General features: G+C 41.5%; 1 protein-coding gene across 2 annotated transcripts in view; it reads left to right on the forward strand.

The window, feature by feature from the left end:
* Positions 1-15,702, forward strand: part of CSMD1 (CUB and Sushi multiple domains 1) — a 1,753,128-nt gene that overhangs the window by 1,609,154 nt on the left and 128,272 nt on the right. For both annotated transcript variants that reach the window (XM_060291350.1, XM_060291351.1), the window contains exon 42: positions 15,378-15,566. In XM_060291350.1, coding sequence (XP_060147333.1) covers positions 15,378-15,566 — 189 coding nt within the window. The remainder of the gene's footprint in view (positions 1-15,377; positions 15,567-15,702) is intronic.

Here is a 15,702-nt window from a genome sequence, read left to right on the forward strand (position 1 = left end):
ATTAACATGCCCGTCACTCGGACACACAGACACCTGGGAGAACCCAGACGTGAGTCACTCAAAGGAGTGGTTAGGACTCGGGTTTAGGTACCATCTGAGGCTAAAACAAAGGAGAAGCGTTCAGGGCTTCTAGGAAGGGGAGGTGGCAATGGGGAGAAAAGCAGGAGATGTGTGGTTCACCAGGGTTGCTGAGTCAGGCTTGTTGTGCTGATTTAAAGAGGAGAGAAAGCCCTGCAAATGTACATTTTCTTCGTAAAGGTAAATTTCCTCTACAAAAGGGGACCCTGTGCCCTGTTTTCAGAGTTTTCCCCTGCATCTGCTTGTTCTCAAAATACCCCAAGGTTTATTGAGCAAACACGGATGTAGCTCTTTCTAGTACCTACACAAGGACTCAGCAGGCCTGATGGAGTCAACAACCGTCTCGTCTCCCCCACAAGTGAGGGACCACGGGTCCATCCATCGGTCTCTGTCTCAGCATCTGGGCACTGAGCCTGTGGCAGCTGCCATTGCCTCTCATTCTGCAGACCCTCACGGACCCTTCCTTCTGCCTGTGCTCCCACTGCATCCCTCCTCCAGCCTCCAGCCCCACCCCATTTCAGCCAGAAAGCCCCGGCCGGTGGGTGCATTCTCCTCTGGGATCCGGTCCTTCCTGGTACCTCTGTGTGTGAACTGCCCCCTCCCGCCCGCCCTCCCCTCCCTGTCCCAACTTAAAATGACTGATTCTCCACTGCTGCTCAGAGAGGCTTCTCTCCCACCTGAGGCTGAAGCACCAAAGGCTCCTATAACTGGTGTCAAATGCAAAACAAATTCAGATTTAGTAAGAAGAGACTTTTATTGGGGAAGATTATTTATTGCAAGAGGGGAAGAGGTCTATTGCCGTAGAGAAAACAAGGCTACAGCCATAAGATCAGCAAGCATCTCGAGGGTTAGGAAAAGGCTTTTCCTTCATGGAGAGCAGTAAACAAAGCTAGAAGAAGCTGGGGATAGGGGCTGCGGTGACCAGGAGGGCCATGAGGGGATGTGGGTGAAAGCAGGTCTTTCCCTGAGGCCAACCTGTCTGTGGCCCAGCCTGAGGGTGGGCCAACGTTTAGGGGGAAGAAACGCGTTACTGAAGTTTGGTTTATAAGAGTTTTGTTCCAGTTGACTGCTGAGGACCAAACAGTTCAGCTAACCTTTGAAAGGGAAAGCATGGGAATTTGGAGGATTTTGTCAGGTCCGGTCACAGGTAACCAAAGGGCACCTTGACTCTTGTCTCAGTCCGGGGGGAGGTGGTCCTTTGCACTAAGTCATTTCCTGAAACACAGAGGACTTAGGGAAGGGGGTGGGTTTCCTCACCTCAACTTTTCTCTAGCATTCCTGAGCTCAGGTGAACTTTCACATTGTCATTGGGAAGAGAACCGAGCAGCGTCTGAGGGCTCGGATTCTGAAGCCTTACTAGTTAAAGGAATCCCATCCATGAGCTCCGACCCGGGCCTTGACGCTAACACAGGTTTACTGATAACTAAACTGCTCCTGTGCACGTGACTCCACTTGACTCTCTATCCAGAGTCAGAAAGGAACATATGAAATCTGCAAAAGAACCCAAAGAGAACACTGAGAGCCCAGAACGAAAAGTGCACTCCGACTGGTGGTGACAGAGAAGATGCAAAGTCGTGCCTTCTTAAGGACTGGGGAAAATTCATATGCGAAAGAACCCAAAGAGAACACTGAGAGCAAAGAACGAAAAGTGCACTCCGACTGGTGGTGGCAGAGAAGATGCAAAGTCGTGTCTTCTTAAGGACTGGGGAAAATTCATATGCGAAAGAACCCAAAGAGAACACTGAGAGCAAAGAACGAAAAGTGCACTCCGACTGGTGGTGGCAGAGAAGATGCAAAGTCATGCCTTCTTAAGGACTGAGGAAAATTCATATGCTGAACTGAGATTTTTACCTCTCCTACAAATGTTTGTGTAGGGGACCCTGCTTTTCTAGGTTCTTGGCTGAGACCCCCTGTAAAAAAAGGCAGATTAACAGTGGAAAATCAGAAGTTAATAACATGTATGCCTGCGGCATACAGGGGAGATTCCCAGGGAACCTGATTAACTCCCCAGCATGGCCCAAGCCACCACCTTAAACACCACCCCAGCTGAAGAGCCAGAAGCTGGGGGCAGTCAGGGGAGGTGAGCAGCAAAGCAAAGAAGACAGGCTTACAGTTGCTGTGCAGACTGAGGCCTTTTTTCTTCTCCATTGATAAGTTGCTAGAGGTTTAGCCATCTTTCTCTTCCTGGAACAGAGAAAGGACACCCTCACAAAGGGAGTGTTCCCTCATAAATGTATTCATAAATGTCTCTTATAAACAGGTTACCTCTACTCTGTTTTCAGAGATTCCCCCATTTCTGCAGTTTCTTAAAAATAACCAGAGACTTCCCTGGTGGCACAGTGGTTAAGAATCTGCCTGCCAATGCAGGGACACGGGTTCCATCCCTGGTTCGGGAAGATCCCACATGCCGTGGAGCAGCTAAGCCCGTGTGCCACAACTACTGACTCTGCACTCTAGAGCCTGCGAGCCACAACTACTGAGCCCGCATGCCACAGCTACTGAAGCCCGTGCGCCTAGAGCCCGTGCCCCGCAACAAGAGAAGCCACCACAATGAGAAGCACGTGCACCGCAATGAAGAGTAGCCTCCGCTCAATGCAGCTAGAGAAGGCCCGTGCAGCAACCAAGACCCAACGCAGCCAAAAAATAACTTAAAAAAATAATAATAACCAGCTCGAGATAATCCTCTTGCCAAAGACATATTTTGGGGTGGCAAATTCTGCTCCCCTTCATCTGTCTAGATATAGATTCATCTCTCTTAAAATTAAAAAAGAAGCTTTTGTGAGGATCATAGCAGTGTTCTTCTCTGGGCTTCTCCCTCTTGGTTTCCATCCATCAGAGTTGCCAGTGGTGATTTAAAATCCAATTTGTAAGTTTACAGATTCACCTGCCACATGATTAGGTGACCATCAAAAGAAATAAAATAAGAAACAACACTCAAATCTCAAATTAAATTATTCTACTGTCCCTGTCATATGTCTGAAATCACGAATATCACCAATTTGTAGTGCCTGTCTCTTGACCACTCAGGCCTGGCCAGAGTAGATCCTGGCACACGGCTGCACCATCAGAACCTTAAGGGGAAAAGGTAGTTTGGGCCTGAATTCCTGAGAAGAGGCACAAGGAGTTTGCAGAGATGGTGAGATTGAAGACTGGATTTCTTTGCACCTGAGTCTGACTTTATGCAGGGTTACGGTCTGTCCTTCCGAAGGGTGTTGTTTATATATATAAATGTTCCTTAAGGTGTTTATTCCAAATGTAGGTTTTAAAATGAATACAGGCTAAGGGCTGGAGACTTTTTAAGAGCTGGGGTGTGGGGCCTTGGCCCTCTTGGTTTGCCTGAATCCCATAACCCTTCAGTCAGCTCCCAGGCAAGATGTAGTTACAGGGCTTGGAGCCACTGAAGCTCAGCTCCTGTCCTCCAGGGCAACTGCAGAGTGGGGGCACTTATCACCCCTGATGTCACATTTCAGAGGGACGGTCCCCAGGTCCTTGAGAAAAACACACCTGGGCTGTAAAACTGACAAGAGGCTTTTACGAAGATTAACATACATCTCCAAGGGACAGAGGGAAAATATACAGTGACAAGTTTTCTAAAATAAACACTCTAAGAAAAGGGAGATCAGCAGCAGAGTCTGGATGAAACCTGGCCAGGTCAGAGGCGAAGGACGAGTTTGTAAATGAGCCCATGTGGTGAGGACATTCAATTGTGAAATAATTTGCATCCCACGTTGAGAAGTTGAATTTTATTCTCTAGGCCCATGGTTCTAGAATTCAAGGGATCCATGACTTGAATGGTAAATATCTACCCCATGAGATATAGATATTATAATTTATATATAATATTAATATACATAATATCTCTATATAAATGTAAAAATACAGTTTTAATATTTTCCTCTTAACCTCTAATGATGCGAATGTAGTATTAGCATAACCTGTGCTTTGTCACCAAATCACAGATAATTCCATGTTTTATTACAATCATTGCAGATATCTCAAAATATTACTATACAATATTGTGAAGTGACTTTAGTTATTAGACTTGCCACCTGCCATTTAGTGAAATAACAGTACATCTAGTTATACCACAAGTCTGGCTTTCATCACACTTTCATAAGTAAATTTTTCCTTTGTAATCTGATGTATTTGTTTATGCATTTAAAATATTAGTTTGAGGTTAGTGGACTTCACCAGAATGCTAAAGGAGTTCATATTAAAACTCTTAGGAAAGCTGGTGGGTAATAAACTGTTGAAGGTTTAAAAATGGCTGTCTTAGTCCATTCAGGCTGCTTTAACAGAATACCATAGCCTGAGTGGCTTTTAAACAGCATATATGTGTTGCTCACAGTTCTGGAGGCTGTGAATCCAAGATCAAGATGCTGGCAAAGACATGCTTCCTGGTTCCCAGACAGCATCTTCTCACTCTGTCATCACTTGGCAGAAAGGGTGAGGGAGCTCTGTGGGGCCTGCGTTATAAGGGCACTAACCCCATTTATGGGGCTCCACCCTCATGACCTATCACCTCCCAAAGGAGCCACTTCCAAAACCATCACATTGGGAGCTAGGATTCAACATACAAATCTGGGGACACAAACACTCAGTATATTGCAGTGAAAATTGCATTAGTCATATGTTCATTTTTTAAAAGTTTAGTCTCCACATACATTGTGGACTGTTAAGCAGGCAAGAAATGGGTTTGGCAAAAAGAGGGAGACTGGAGGTAAAAAAACACGTTTAAGAGACAATTTTAAAGTTTCAGGCATGGATGGGGACCACGTGCCCAGGCTGAGGCAGTGTGCTTGGTACCTACTGCAGAGGAAATAATGAGGGTGATGTGGTGGGTGGCGGAGCCTCTCCCTGAGGCTGAGACTTGAAGAACAAGAACGGGAAGGAGCCGGGGGCTGTAAAGAGCAGGGACGTGTGTCCGGGTGGAGAGAGGAGCTCCCATGTTCAAAGAACAGAGAGGACAGAGCTGGAGTGCTGAGAGGAACAGAGTCTGAGAGGTTTGCAGGATGGAGACTGTTTGGGAGTTGGGTGGTAACACATTCAGAGTTGTTTCCAGGTGCAGTCATTGAAGTACGTTAGCAAAAGATAAGTCCCTGCAATGCAGAGAATGGATTGTTGGAGGGGGAGGGAGGAGAGGAGAGAAAGCAACAAACCCAACGAGAAGGGTCCAGGAGAGATGCAGGTCTCAGCTTCAACACAGCTTTCTTTCATTGTGTCACCTTCATCTGGCTCTTAGATCAACTCAGAATTTGAATGGTATTATTGTGAACCCCATGCTGCTCTTTCATATTTCTGTACATCTGGTCTCTCCCCCTTCCCTATTCCTATTGAAGTGTATTCTGTTAAAATATGAGCATTTCATTCGTGATCATCATTTTAAACTTGGTTATTACATGGTAGTCTTCACTGTTTGACACGACCTTAGTATTTGAGTCAATAAGAAAAGTATAGCATAATTATTTCTCCTACAGTAAGCTTCCAATTAAGTGGTATATCTCAGTTGACCCCAAGAACTTTTGAGAAGTCTCCCCCAATTTGAATATTCTTAATAATATATTGAAAATTTTAACTTTTCTTTCTTTATTGACATTGCAAAAGTCAAATACAGATTCCCATGCTAGTACTGTTTGCCATGTAGTTTTGAAACTAGATTTTATCTTACGTAGCTTTAAACTGCCACAGTTCAAAAAAGTGTTTTTTGTTTTCTTTCTCGATATTTTCCAGGTAGGGTTACTAAGGCCATGTCTACATAGCTCCAAAAGCTACCAATTAGTTCACTCCAAAAAGAATGTTAAAAAAAAAAAAAGGAAGGAAGGAAGGGCACAACAATACCACAGAAAGTCTGTGTAGGAATCGTTTAGACTAGAGATCATAAAGCTGCTGTGATTGGTTAGCAAAATATTAATATTTTTAAAATTGTCAATATTTAGAATTAGATTTCACATAATTGGTGAAAGACCCACAGATCTACTTTCCCTTTTCCTGTTGCAATGTCAGGGATGACTTTTGGCCACATTGACAGGCGGGAGCCGTCCCCTGAAATGTCAGAGTGATGGCCCTTCCAGGGTGTAGAGGCACTGACTTCAGAAATGTCCTGTATTGCCTGCAAGCTGTGATCCCACACTGTCTGCCTGGCCGGCGGGCATTCAAATTTGTTGGGTCCGCATCTAGGCCAGACGTCTGGTTGGTTGAGCAAACGTTTTATTTACTTGACACCTGACTCTACATTTAAGTATCCACATTTTTAAAAGAAAAATCCCTATATATTTTTATGTGGGCAGTTAATTTGCTATAATTGAGAGATATAAAAATAAATTAAGTAAAAAAGAAGGAGAACACGAATATGAGGCATTCTGATTTCTTGCAGAGTATCTTACCTGACAGGGATGAAACTTAATTAGATAGTTTGTCATTTTATAAAATTTATAAGTTGGCAAAGTGGCACAACTCTGATGTGTGTGTGTCACATCAAAATTCCTAGGTTCCACCTGAGATTTATAAGTTAAGTTTATGATTAATAACACATAAGAAGATGCATAAATCATGCAGATAGTTCTTGTCATTCTCAATGATGTCTGTGTTGTACCCCTTATTCCTAAGCCTTCTCATTTATTTATGACCGTATAAAGGTCAAAAATGCTACTAGTAGATGTAGCTGTCTTGAAGTTAAATGACTTACACGGAACTTGAGAAATGAAAGGTGAACTGTGTGAAATAAAATTGAGTTCGTGTACCCTAATTCTAAGTCAAAAACTGGAAGATGGGAGATAGGACGAAGATATTTATCAACTAATTAGATATCAGTCAGAAAATGTAATAGATATCAGAAAGATGACTACGTGATTCCATAGGCTGTCACATCAAGCACCTATAATTTAAACACTTGATGCAAATATCGTTTGAGATTGATATATGTGAATAATCGTTATTTTCCCAGATCCAAACAAAGGATTCTCCTAAGAAAGAGAAAATTCTGTGTGTTATCTTATTCTTGTAGTATAAGGTATGGGCTAACTGGTACTGAGATTTTTTTTTCATATTTGTGAAATGTTGCCATATTAAGATTTTTAGTGATTTTCTTTTCCTTTTGTTTTTTGTGACTTGACATTTGGCGAAGCCGAATATTTATCTTCCTTCTTTCCCTCTTTCCCTATTTCCTCTCTTCCTTCCCTCCTTCCTTCCTTCCTTCCTTCTTTCCTTCCTTCTTTCCTTCCTTCCTCCTCTCCTCCTCCCTCCCTTATCTTTCTTTCTCTCTCTTACTTTCTTTATCTTTCTTACACTATAAAGCGTAATTGTTGAATGCCAAAAACTTAAAGATAATTTTAAGTGCTTCAACCATAGGTGGTAAAAACATCTTTTTCCTTTTGCTATATGTGCTATGCACCTTAAAAAAAAAAGCCAACATAGTAGGATATGTTAAGGCTGCTTATTCATGCATACAGTCACAAAACCATTGCATTTTTAGTGAATTGAATCTATGAGAAAATAGGCTATAGTTTGTGGATACCAATTTTTTCCCCTTTAGGAGGAAAAGCAATTAAACTGCCTTTATGTGCAATGAGCAACTGAAGAATTCATTCTAACTGATTGTGTAAGCACACTCACTGTTCCTTACAGATACGACCATAATTTATACATGAAATTGACACGCCTCTAAGACTGTCGCTCTTTTTCCTTCTAACGTGATATTCTGAGTCATTGAGGAATAAAGGCGGGGAGCTTCCTCTGTCCTTTTCCACCATCTGCATGAGTGAATCAGGCGCTCAACATGAGGCTCTTTATAAAGAAGCCTATTTCACATAAAAATGCTTAAAACAGTGGGTAATACATAGTTGTATCAATTCTCATCCCCTCCAGGGTGTCCTTTTTCAGGATGGAAAAGTGCCTACAATGTGGTTCATGGACTAGACTCTTGGAGACTAGGGTCCAAATCTTAAAAGCTGTCCAGTTTCCTCCCTGCAGGTCGCGTGGATTTGCTTTTCCTTTTATGGGTTTGCTGAAAGTAAAAGTAACAATCTCAACCACTTTCTGCCTTAAGAGAGCTATTCCTCTGAACCAAAGGCACACCTGGACGGGTATGTCAGTGGATGTGTCTCCTGGGTGACGGCGCCTTCAGGTGTCCACATCCCAGTTGAGATGTGCCGTGTGCTTCTTCATCAGTCCTCCCCAAGCTCCTGATGCAGTGAAGGGATTCTGAGTCTGATGTGTGAGTCTGTAGTCTTAGTGAGTCCAACAATTCCTTTGCGTCGAAATAAAAGTTTCTCCACCAGGTAAAGGCTATTATGTAAAAGGATTCCTGGGCACTTAATCCTTGGTTGGTCAAAGCACAAGACACAATTGTAGTTGCAACTGTGAACAAGCAATTTGGTGAACCGTCCTGCAGGGGAGCCTTTGGGCAGTGGGAAAGGCATGGGTTTGGCTGCAGCCTTAATGTAGGTGGATGTCATCAGTAGGTTCTGGGATCAAGGTGTTCGCATAAGGAACACAGAACATTTAGGTGGACAGTCGTTACAAAGGGAGGTGATGTGTTATCCTAGCCATGATAACAGCCACTTTGGGAAACTGGTGAGCTTGTGTATGTGTGCCTTTGAGAAATTCCGTTGACTACAATACGAGCCTTAGCCACTTCTATGACCAGATTAATCTTTTCATTGAGAGGAAGCCGAGGACTTGAAAAGGGCTTGGAGGTCATATTCAGCGTAGATGTTGATGCAGACTGCAGTCTCTCCTCCCTGTAAGGAGGCTGTTTTCTTAAAGTATTTCACACAATCCGCGTATTAGAAGTTGCTTCTCCCCGCTGGTCTGCCCCCATCTGATAAGTGGCTCAAGAGCTCTGCCTGGAGTGAGGGAATTTCATCATAGAAACCAGACATTTCTTACAGTCAAGACTTAACCTTGCTGAACTGGTATATACAAACCACGTCATTGCGTTTATTATCTCTGTTAATTCTTGTGAATAAGATAGGTATCTTCATTCTCCTTTCATAAATGAAGAAATGAGCCTCTGGAGTGGAAGTGGTTTGGTCAGCATCCCAGATCCATTAGATGAGAGACCCAGGTCCAGCTCAAGTCCCTGGGCTCCCTTCCAGCACATCCCAGGGCCTCTACTATTTTACAAAACGACCTCCAGGCTCTTGTACGTGCTTCAAAACCTATTTCTCTGTTGGTTGATGATTCTCTTTCTAATTCAACTTTTCAGTGATAGATCTGACAACAGATCTTGTAGAACAACTGGATAACACCTCAAAAAGTCTTTAGGAGTTGTCAAACATGGAAATATATGAAAATATATGAAATATATGAAGGACTCTATGTCCTTCAGTTGAAACAGAATTTGTTTGAAAATGATTATTTTTACTTCTTTATGCTAGAAGTGGCTTCCTTATCAAATTCCAGTGAAGTGGTCTTTTCTTTTTCTCTCTTAGTTGTTGTTTTTTTTTCTCAAATTAAAATGTGTTATATTATTAAAGCGAGTGTATGGGAATTAATGACCATGAGTGATGAGTACAGAACAACAAAACTGTGCTTAGATGAGGGTCTGACACCTGGTTGAGCGATTCTTCACTCTCAAGCCCAGAGGTCACATTAATTAAACTCCCACCTCTGAAACCAGGTATATGGACACATCACAGATATTCAGAGGTACATGGACATCGACAATGCAGGTAATAAAAAATCTACTGCACCTGTGCTAAGCAGCACACAATGGGAATCCTTCCAAAACTCATCTATTTTTTGCATACTAAAGAATTATTTTTATTACTTCTTTTTAGTTACTTTAATTCAGACACCTAATAGGCCTGTAGATCAATGCATGTATCACTGTGTAAGTGACCATGAGTCAAACTTTGGGAAGACATTTTTTATAAAAAGAGAATGTGACTTATGACTTAGTTGAAAATTTGGGAATATTGATATTGATATTTAAATAGTGAAGGACTCCATTAAATAAGAGATTTAGAACAAAGACCTAAAAATAGTGTCACTGATATTTATACTTAGTATATAATTCACAATTGAAAACAAGTTTAATTGGGATTGTAAATTCTTAAGAAAACTCTGAAATGAGCTGTGGGTTTTGTATTATGTCTTGTGCCTGGCAGGTATGATTTATGTGATAAAGAATGGGTCCTGGCTTTTAAAAACATGTCGCTGTCCATTTGCAAACATGTCCTAATGCCTCTCCTGTGGCTTGGCACATTTCACTACTAGGTTCTCCCCTTGTAAAAGCTGTAGACCATGAACAGGGGCAGGGGCTCTGGGAGGACGGCCTCCGGAGCTCCTCTCCTGGAGCTCCCCACCTTATCTCAGAGAACTGACTTCCTTCTGTCCTTGGGCCCTTCCTGTTCCCTCTGCTGAAGAGTCTCCCTTTCTTGGGCATTGCCTGACTTGCATCTTCTCCCCACTCAGATCTCAATTTCAGCGTTAATTGTTCAAGGAAGCAGTTTTTGATCACCCTCACTTACTTTCATCCTGGGCTTTTTTCCCCTTTATTTTAGTCCTTGTTTATTTTTTTTAATAATAGTTTACACAACTTACAATTGTACAGTTGTTTTACATAATTACCAACATATTGATTTATTTGTGTCTGTTTCCCTAAATAGAATGTAAGTTTCATGAGAGCAGGACCCATTTCTGTCTAGTTTCCATTTGTAACTAGTATTTATAACCTAGTAGACACTCAATACATGATTTTTATCTTACTCAATAAATGAATAGGTAATAAAAACTATAGTCCTGCCTACCTGGGCTGGCATTCTCTCTCTCTCTTTTACCCTTTAATTCCTATACAGGACAACTGCATTAGTGCCATTAAAAAAAGAAAGAAAAAACATTTTTTCTTTTAATCAAGGGTAACATAGAGCTGTTGGACCTAGAAAGGCAACCCTGAAATTTCTATCTCAGTCCCTTTCACAGAGTTTAGATGACGGGTAGAAATAGGCTGGTTTTATAAATCCCTAAAGAGACCTTGAATGCCGGTCTTAAATTATGCCACAAACCACATAACACATGTAGGGAAATGCATTGTGTGACATATTATTAGTGTGTGTGATGAACGTGTGGAGCATGTGTGTGTGGGTCTGTCCTAAATGCTGTTTCACGTGACTGTTCATCAGGAATCTCTGTTACCGTTACCTCCTTTATAATGTACTGTGATAATTGGTTCTTGTATTGATACCCTAAGGGCACCGCTAGAGCATGAACAGAATCTTTCAGGGAGGGCAGGGTGATGTTGAACATGGTTTAATTTGATTTTCGTCCCATGGAAACTGGCAATCCGTTTTTGATATTTACTTTTTAAGTTTTATCATTAGCAGCTATGTTTGATGTATTAGAGGCCTCATTTCTCCAACAGAACTTATTGTATTTCAAGCAAAACAAGAATGAGAACAAGTGGCTGATTTCAGTTGAAAAGAGTATAATAAAGGAGGAAACTGGCTAATAGTTGAAATGCAGCATGGGAGTCTCTGTTCTTTTTCTGAGCACAGGTCTATAAGGTGACTTTAACTCAAACAGCAATATTGCGAGGAGGGAAACCATGCACTGTGGATATTTGCCAGGCCTGGCTTTCAGGAAAAGGCTGCTTCATGGCCTTCCGAGTGGGGTGGTCCTTGGGAGAGGCAGGCAGCCTTGCTGTGTGATTGCCAAGTGGGCCAGGGAGAGAGGCACATTATGGGGAAGGAGGAGAGAGGTGTGTGTGTGGGGGGGGTGCGTGTGCGTGTGTGCGTGCGTGGGTGTGCATGCATGTGTGGCTATGAGTTAGTATGGAGGGTCCAGGGCCTCCCTTAGAGAGAGGCTCCCCACTCCCACCCTGAGGGCTCTTCTACCTCCAGGTTCTACTTGGTTCTGGACCCTGGAGGAGCCAGTGCCAGGAACTATGTCAAGATGCTCCCAGACCTTGGCCACCGCTGCATCCTCTGCTTTCTGCTTTCTTGCTCCCAATCACTCTTCAACTGCTTATCTGACTCTTGTCCAGAGACGTATACAATTGCAAATATAAGATACTGAAATTAAGGAATTTTTAACCTGCTAACTATAGTCAGGGTTTAACCGTAGTATCTTGCTGTGAGCTGTGCAGTATCTTTATTGAAAATATAAATGAATAAATATATATATACATATACGACTGCATATATCTATATGTATATGTGTGTATTTCTGTGGCTATTGGAAGATATGACATTACAACATCTTACCTCTTCAGTATTTGTGAGTCAAAATATCATAATTTATTTGTTTAGACATTTAGATTACTATAGTGTAAGTAATGATGCAATGAACACATTTAAAGATTTGGCTTTTTCTTTGAAATTATTTTCATAGTAGAGATTTCTGTAAATGGTATTACTAGGTTAAATGTTTAAAAAACTGATTCTTTATGGCTCTGTTCAAATTGCTTTCCCAAAATTTTATGGCAAATCACATTGCCATAAATGATTTACCCAGTTGACTCATTGGCATTGCATATTGTTACTTTAAAGAAAAAATACCATTTCAGTAGTTTATTCATTAAGAAAAAGCTATTAATAGTAATCCTCTATAGCAAAGTTTAACATTTGGCAAATGTTAATTAAGAGAAACCCCAAACGCCAAACAGCAGCTACGCTGATCTCTCACATTGCAAGTGCACTTGTAATACGACCTGGTTGGTATCTTTCCATGTGGCCCCCGGAGTATCTTTATGGAACTATCCAATCCTTGTACCATGAAAAGAGGCCCGTTCATAGTCTAACCCTTACCTGCCCGTGAAGTCTAACCTGAGAGTTTCCAAGCCACGTACTCCATGTGTTCCAGTCTTAACAATCTGCTTAAATAGTGCTCCATTGCACACACGTTCACATGTCCCTCAGCTATCACACAGGCTACGATGTTGTCCCTTTCATCTTATTACCAGCATCCTCTTTCACCCCCTCTTTATTCCAGGTTCTAAGTACAGAAACATTAAGTCTAAAACTCTGGGAAATGTCTGGCACAAATCATAGACCATATAATTTTCAGGATTTATTTAAAATCACCTGGTTAAACTAATTATATACACAATGAAAATGTTCATTTTACTTTATTCGCCACGTGAAGGACCTCCATGGCAGTCACTTGCATCCTTTACATTATTATTCCATTTTCAGTTGACTGTGAGAACAATGGTGCTGGGATCGTGCACGGGTCTGTTTGCAGCAGGAATGCATCACAGGGAGAAGCTGAACTGCAGTTCCTCCTGTGTTGGTTCTTCATAGAGTGGCTTTATTACTGTGTCAGTAGTGAGCTCCCAGCCCCTTTATGTATAAGAGCAGAGTCTAAACACTAGATGATCCTTAAAAAACTAAAAACAGAATTACCATATGATCCAGCAATCCCACTACTGGGCATATACCCAGAGAAAACCATAATTCAAAAAGACACATGCACCCCAATGTTCATTGCAGCACTATTTACGATAGCCAGGTCATGGAAGCAACCTAAATGCCCATCGACAGACGAATGGATAAAGAAGATGTGGTATGTATATACAATGGAATATTACCCAGCCATAAAAAGGAATGAAATTGGGTCATTTGTTGAGACGTGGATGGATCTAGAGACTGTCATACAGAGTGAAGTAAGTCAGAAAGAGAAAAACAAATACCTTATATTAACGCGTATATATGGAACCTAGAAAAATGGTAGAGATGAACTGGTACAGATGAACCAGTTTGCAGGGCAGAAATTGAGACACAGATGTAGAGGACAAACGTATGGACACCAAGGGGGGAAAGCAGGGGGGTGGGGGTGGTGTGATGAATTGGGCGATTGGGATTGACATGTATACGCTGATGTGTATGAAATTGATGCCTAATGAGCACCGGCTGTATAAAAAAATAAAATTAAATTAAAAATAAATAAAATAAATAAACACTAGATGATGACCTGGTGAGATTCCACTTCTCTGAAGTATGCATGACCCTCCTACCAGAGCAGGTAAGAAGCTGTTGACAAGGCGGCTGATTTAGCTTTAAGATTCGATATTGTTACCAAACTCAGGTTTGGCTGCTCGCCACTCAAAGGCCAATAATCAAGAGGCAAGTGTCAGTAGAAAGGAAAGGTGCTTTAATCAGAGAAGCCGGCAATCTGGGGAGAAGGTGGACTCGTGTCCCAAGACCAACTCCCAAGATTCTACTCCGTCATAACAGTTTTTAAAGGGAAAAGGGCGGGGGGAGAATCTCAGTGAGTCATCAGGCAGGAGGTTGGGTTCTGCATCACTGTCCATTACGTGCAGACCGGCTGACTCTCTCTTCAGATGTTTTCTCGTCTGCATGACCTGCCTGCAGGATTGCTAAGGGGGCTCTTGGGGGGTGGAGAGTTAGTCATTCTTTAACTGCTTAATTCCTCATTCTTACCTGTTTTAATCTAGGAAAAGAATCAACAGGTTAGGCAAGGCATGGTGTGCATGCATGAGAGCGTAAGTCAGGAGTTATGTTCAGTTGCCTAGTGATCTCATTCCTATAATCAGGTTAGAGGGGAACAGAAATGAGCAAACAGGAAAGGGGCAGAAGAGCTGCTTTCAATATCAGGAGATTACACCTAATTATGCATTTGTTAACTCTCACTGATTTATGTGTACATTTCTGAATTACACAGTCTGCAAACATTTATTATCCACCAACCTACCTAGAGTTTATTTTAGGGAACACAAAAGACTTAGTGATATAGTGATAAACCACAATAAACAATGTATTATAAAGAGATTGTGCTGATAGATCGTAATGGCTAGCGTAATGATTCTACACTTCTTTTTAAGGAGAAAGTTAAGAAAACGAAATGGATTTCTTTATTTTATTTGCACTGAACATTAACTGAACTCAACAAAACAGCAACCTGTTTCCTAATTAGAAACACTTAGAAAGGAGTGCTAGGATAGTTTTCTTTTAAATTAGAAGAAAACCGTTTAGGTCCGTGTTCACCTGATGTTCTTTACAAAGGCATTTTTTATTATCATCTATATTTCTTTTTTTCATTAAATTCCCCACATACATTTTTTTTCCAAGGTAAGCATTGTCAAATTTATTTTTGGTATGGGCTATGTAACTTCTAAAGCATACAGTAAGTGTTCATTAAATGCAAATTGTTATAATTCTACTACTAATAATAATTACTGTTTTAACTTAGGATGGTAATGGGCATCTTAGTAAAGACCTTGTTTAAAACTCATGTCTAAAAAGTTCACTCTAAGAAGCTGCACGCCATCATATCCCTCCTCTAATTCCAGACAAATTGCACTTGCTATTCCTGAGCTGGGCTCTGTCTGTCTGTTCCAGCCTATGGATTACAGAACTGCCCAGACCCGCCGCCTTTTCAGAATGGGTATATGATCAACTCGGACTACAGTGTGGGGCAGTCGGTATCTTTTGAGTGTTATCCTGGGTACATTTTAATCGGCCACCGAGTCCTCACCTGTCAGCATGGGATCAACAGGAACTGGAACTACCCTTTTCCAAGGTGTGATGGTAGGTTAATCACTTTTCTTGGAAACGATTTAAGTTTTCATGTGTATAATGGTGCCTGAAATATTAAGTGAATGTATTTGAGAATTCATTAATTTGTTCAACAAATTTTTATTGGGAATCTATTATGTTAAACTCA

The sequence above is a fragment of the Globicephala melas genome, chromosome 21 (genome assembly GCF_963455315.2).
Source record: "Globicephala melas chromosome 21, mGloMel1.2, whole genome shotgun sequence".
Classification (NCBI taxonomy): Eukaryota; Metazoa; Chordata; class Mammalia; order Artiodactyla; family Delphinidae; genus Globicephala; species Globicephala melas.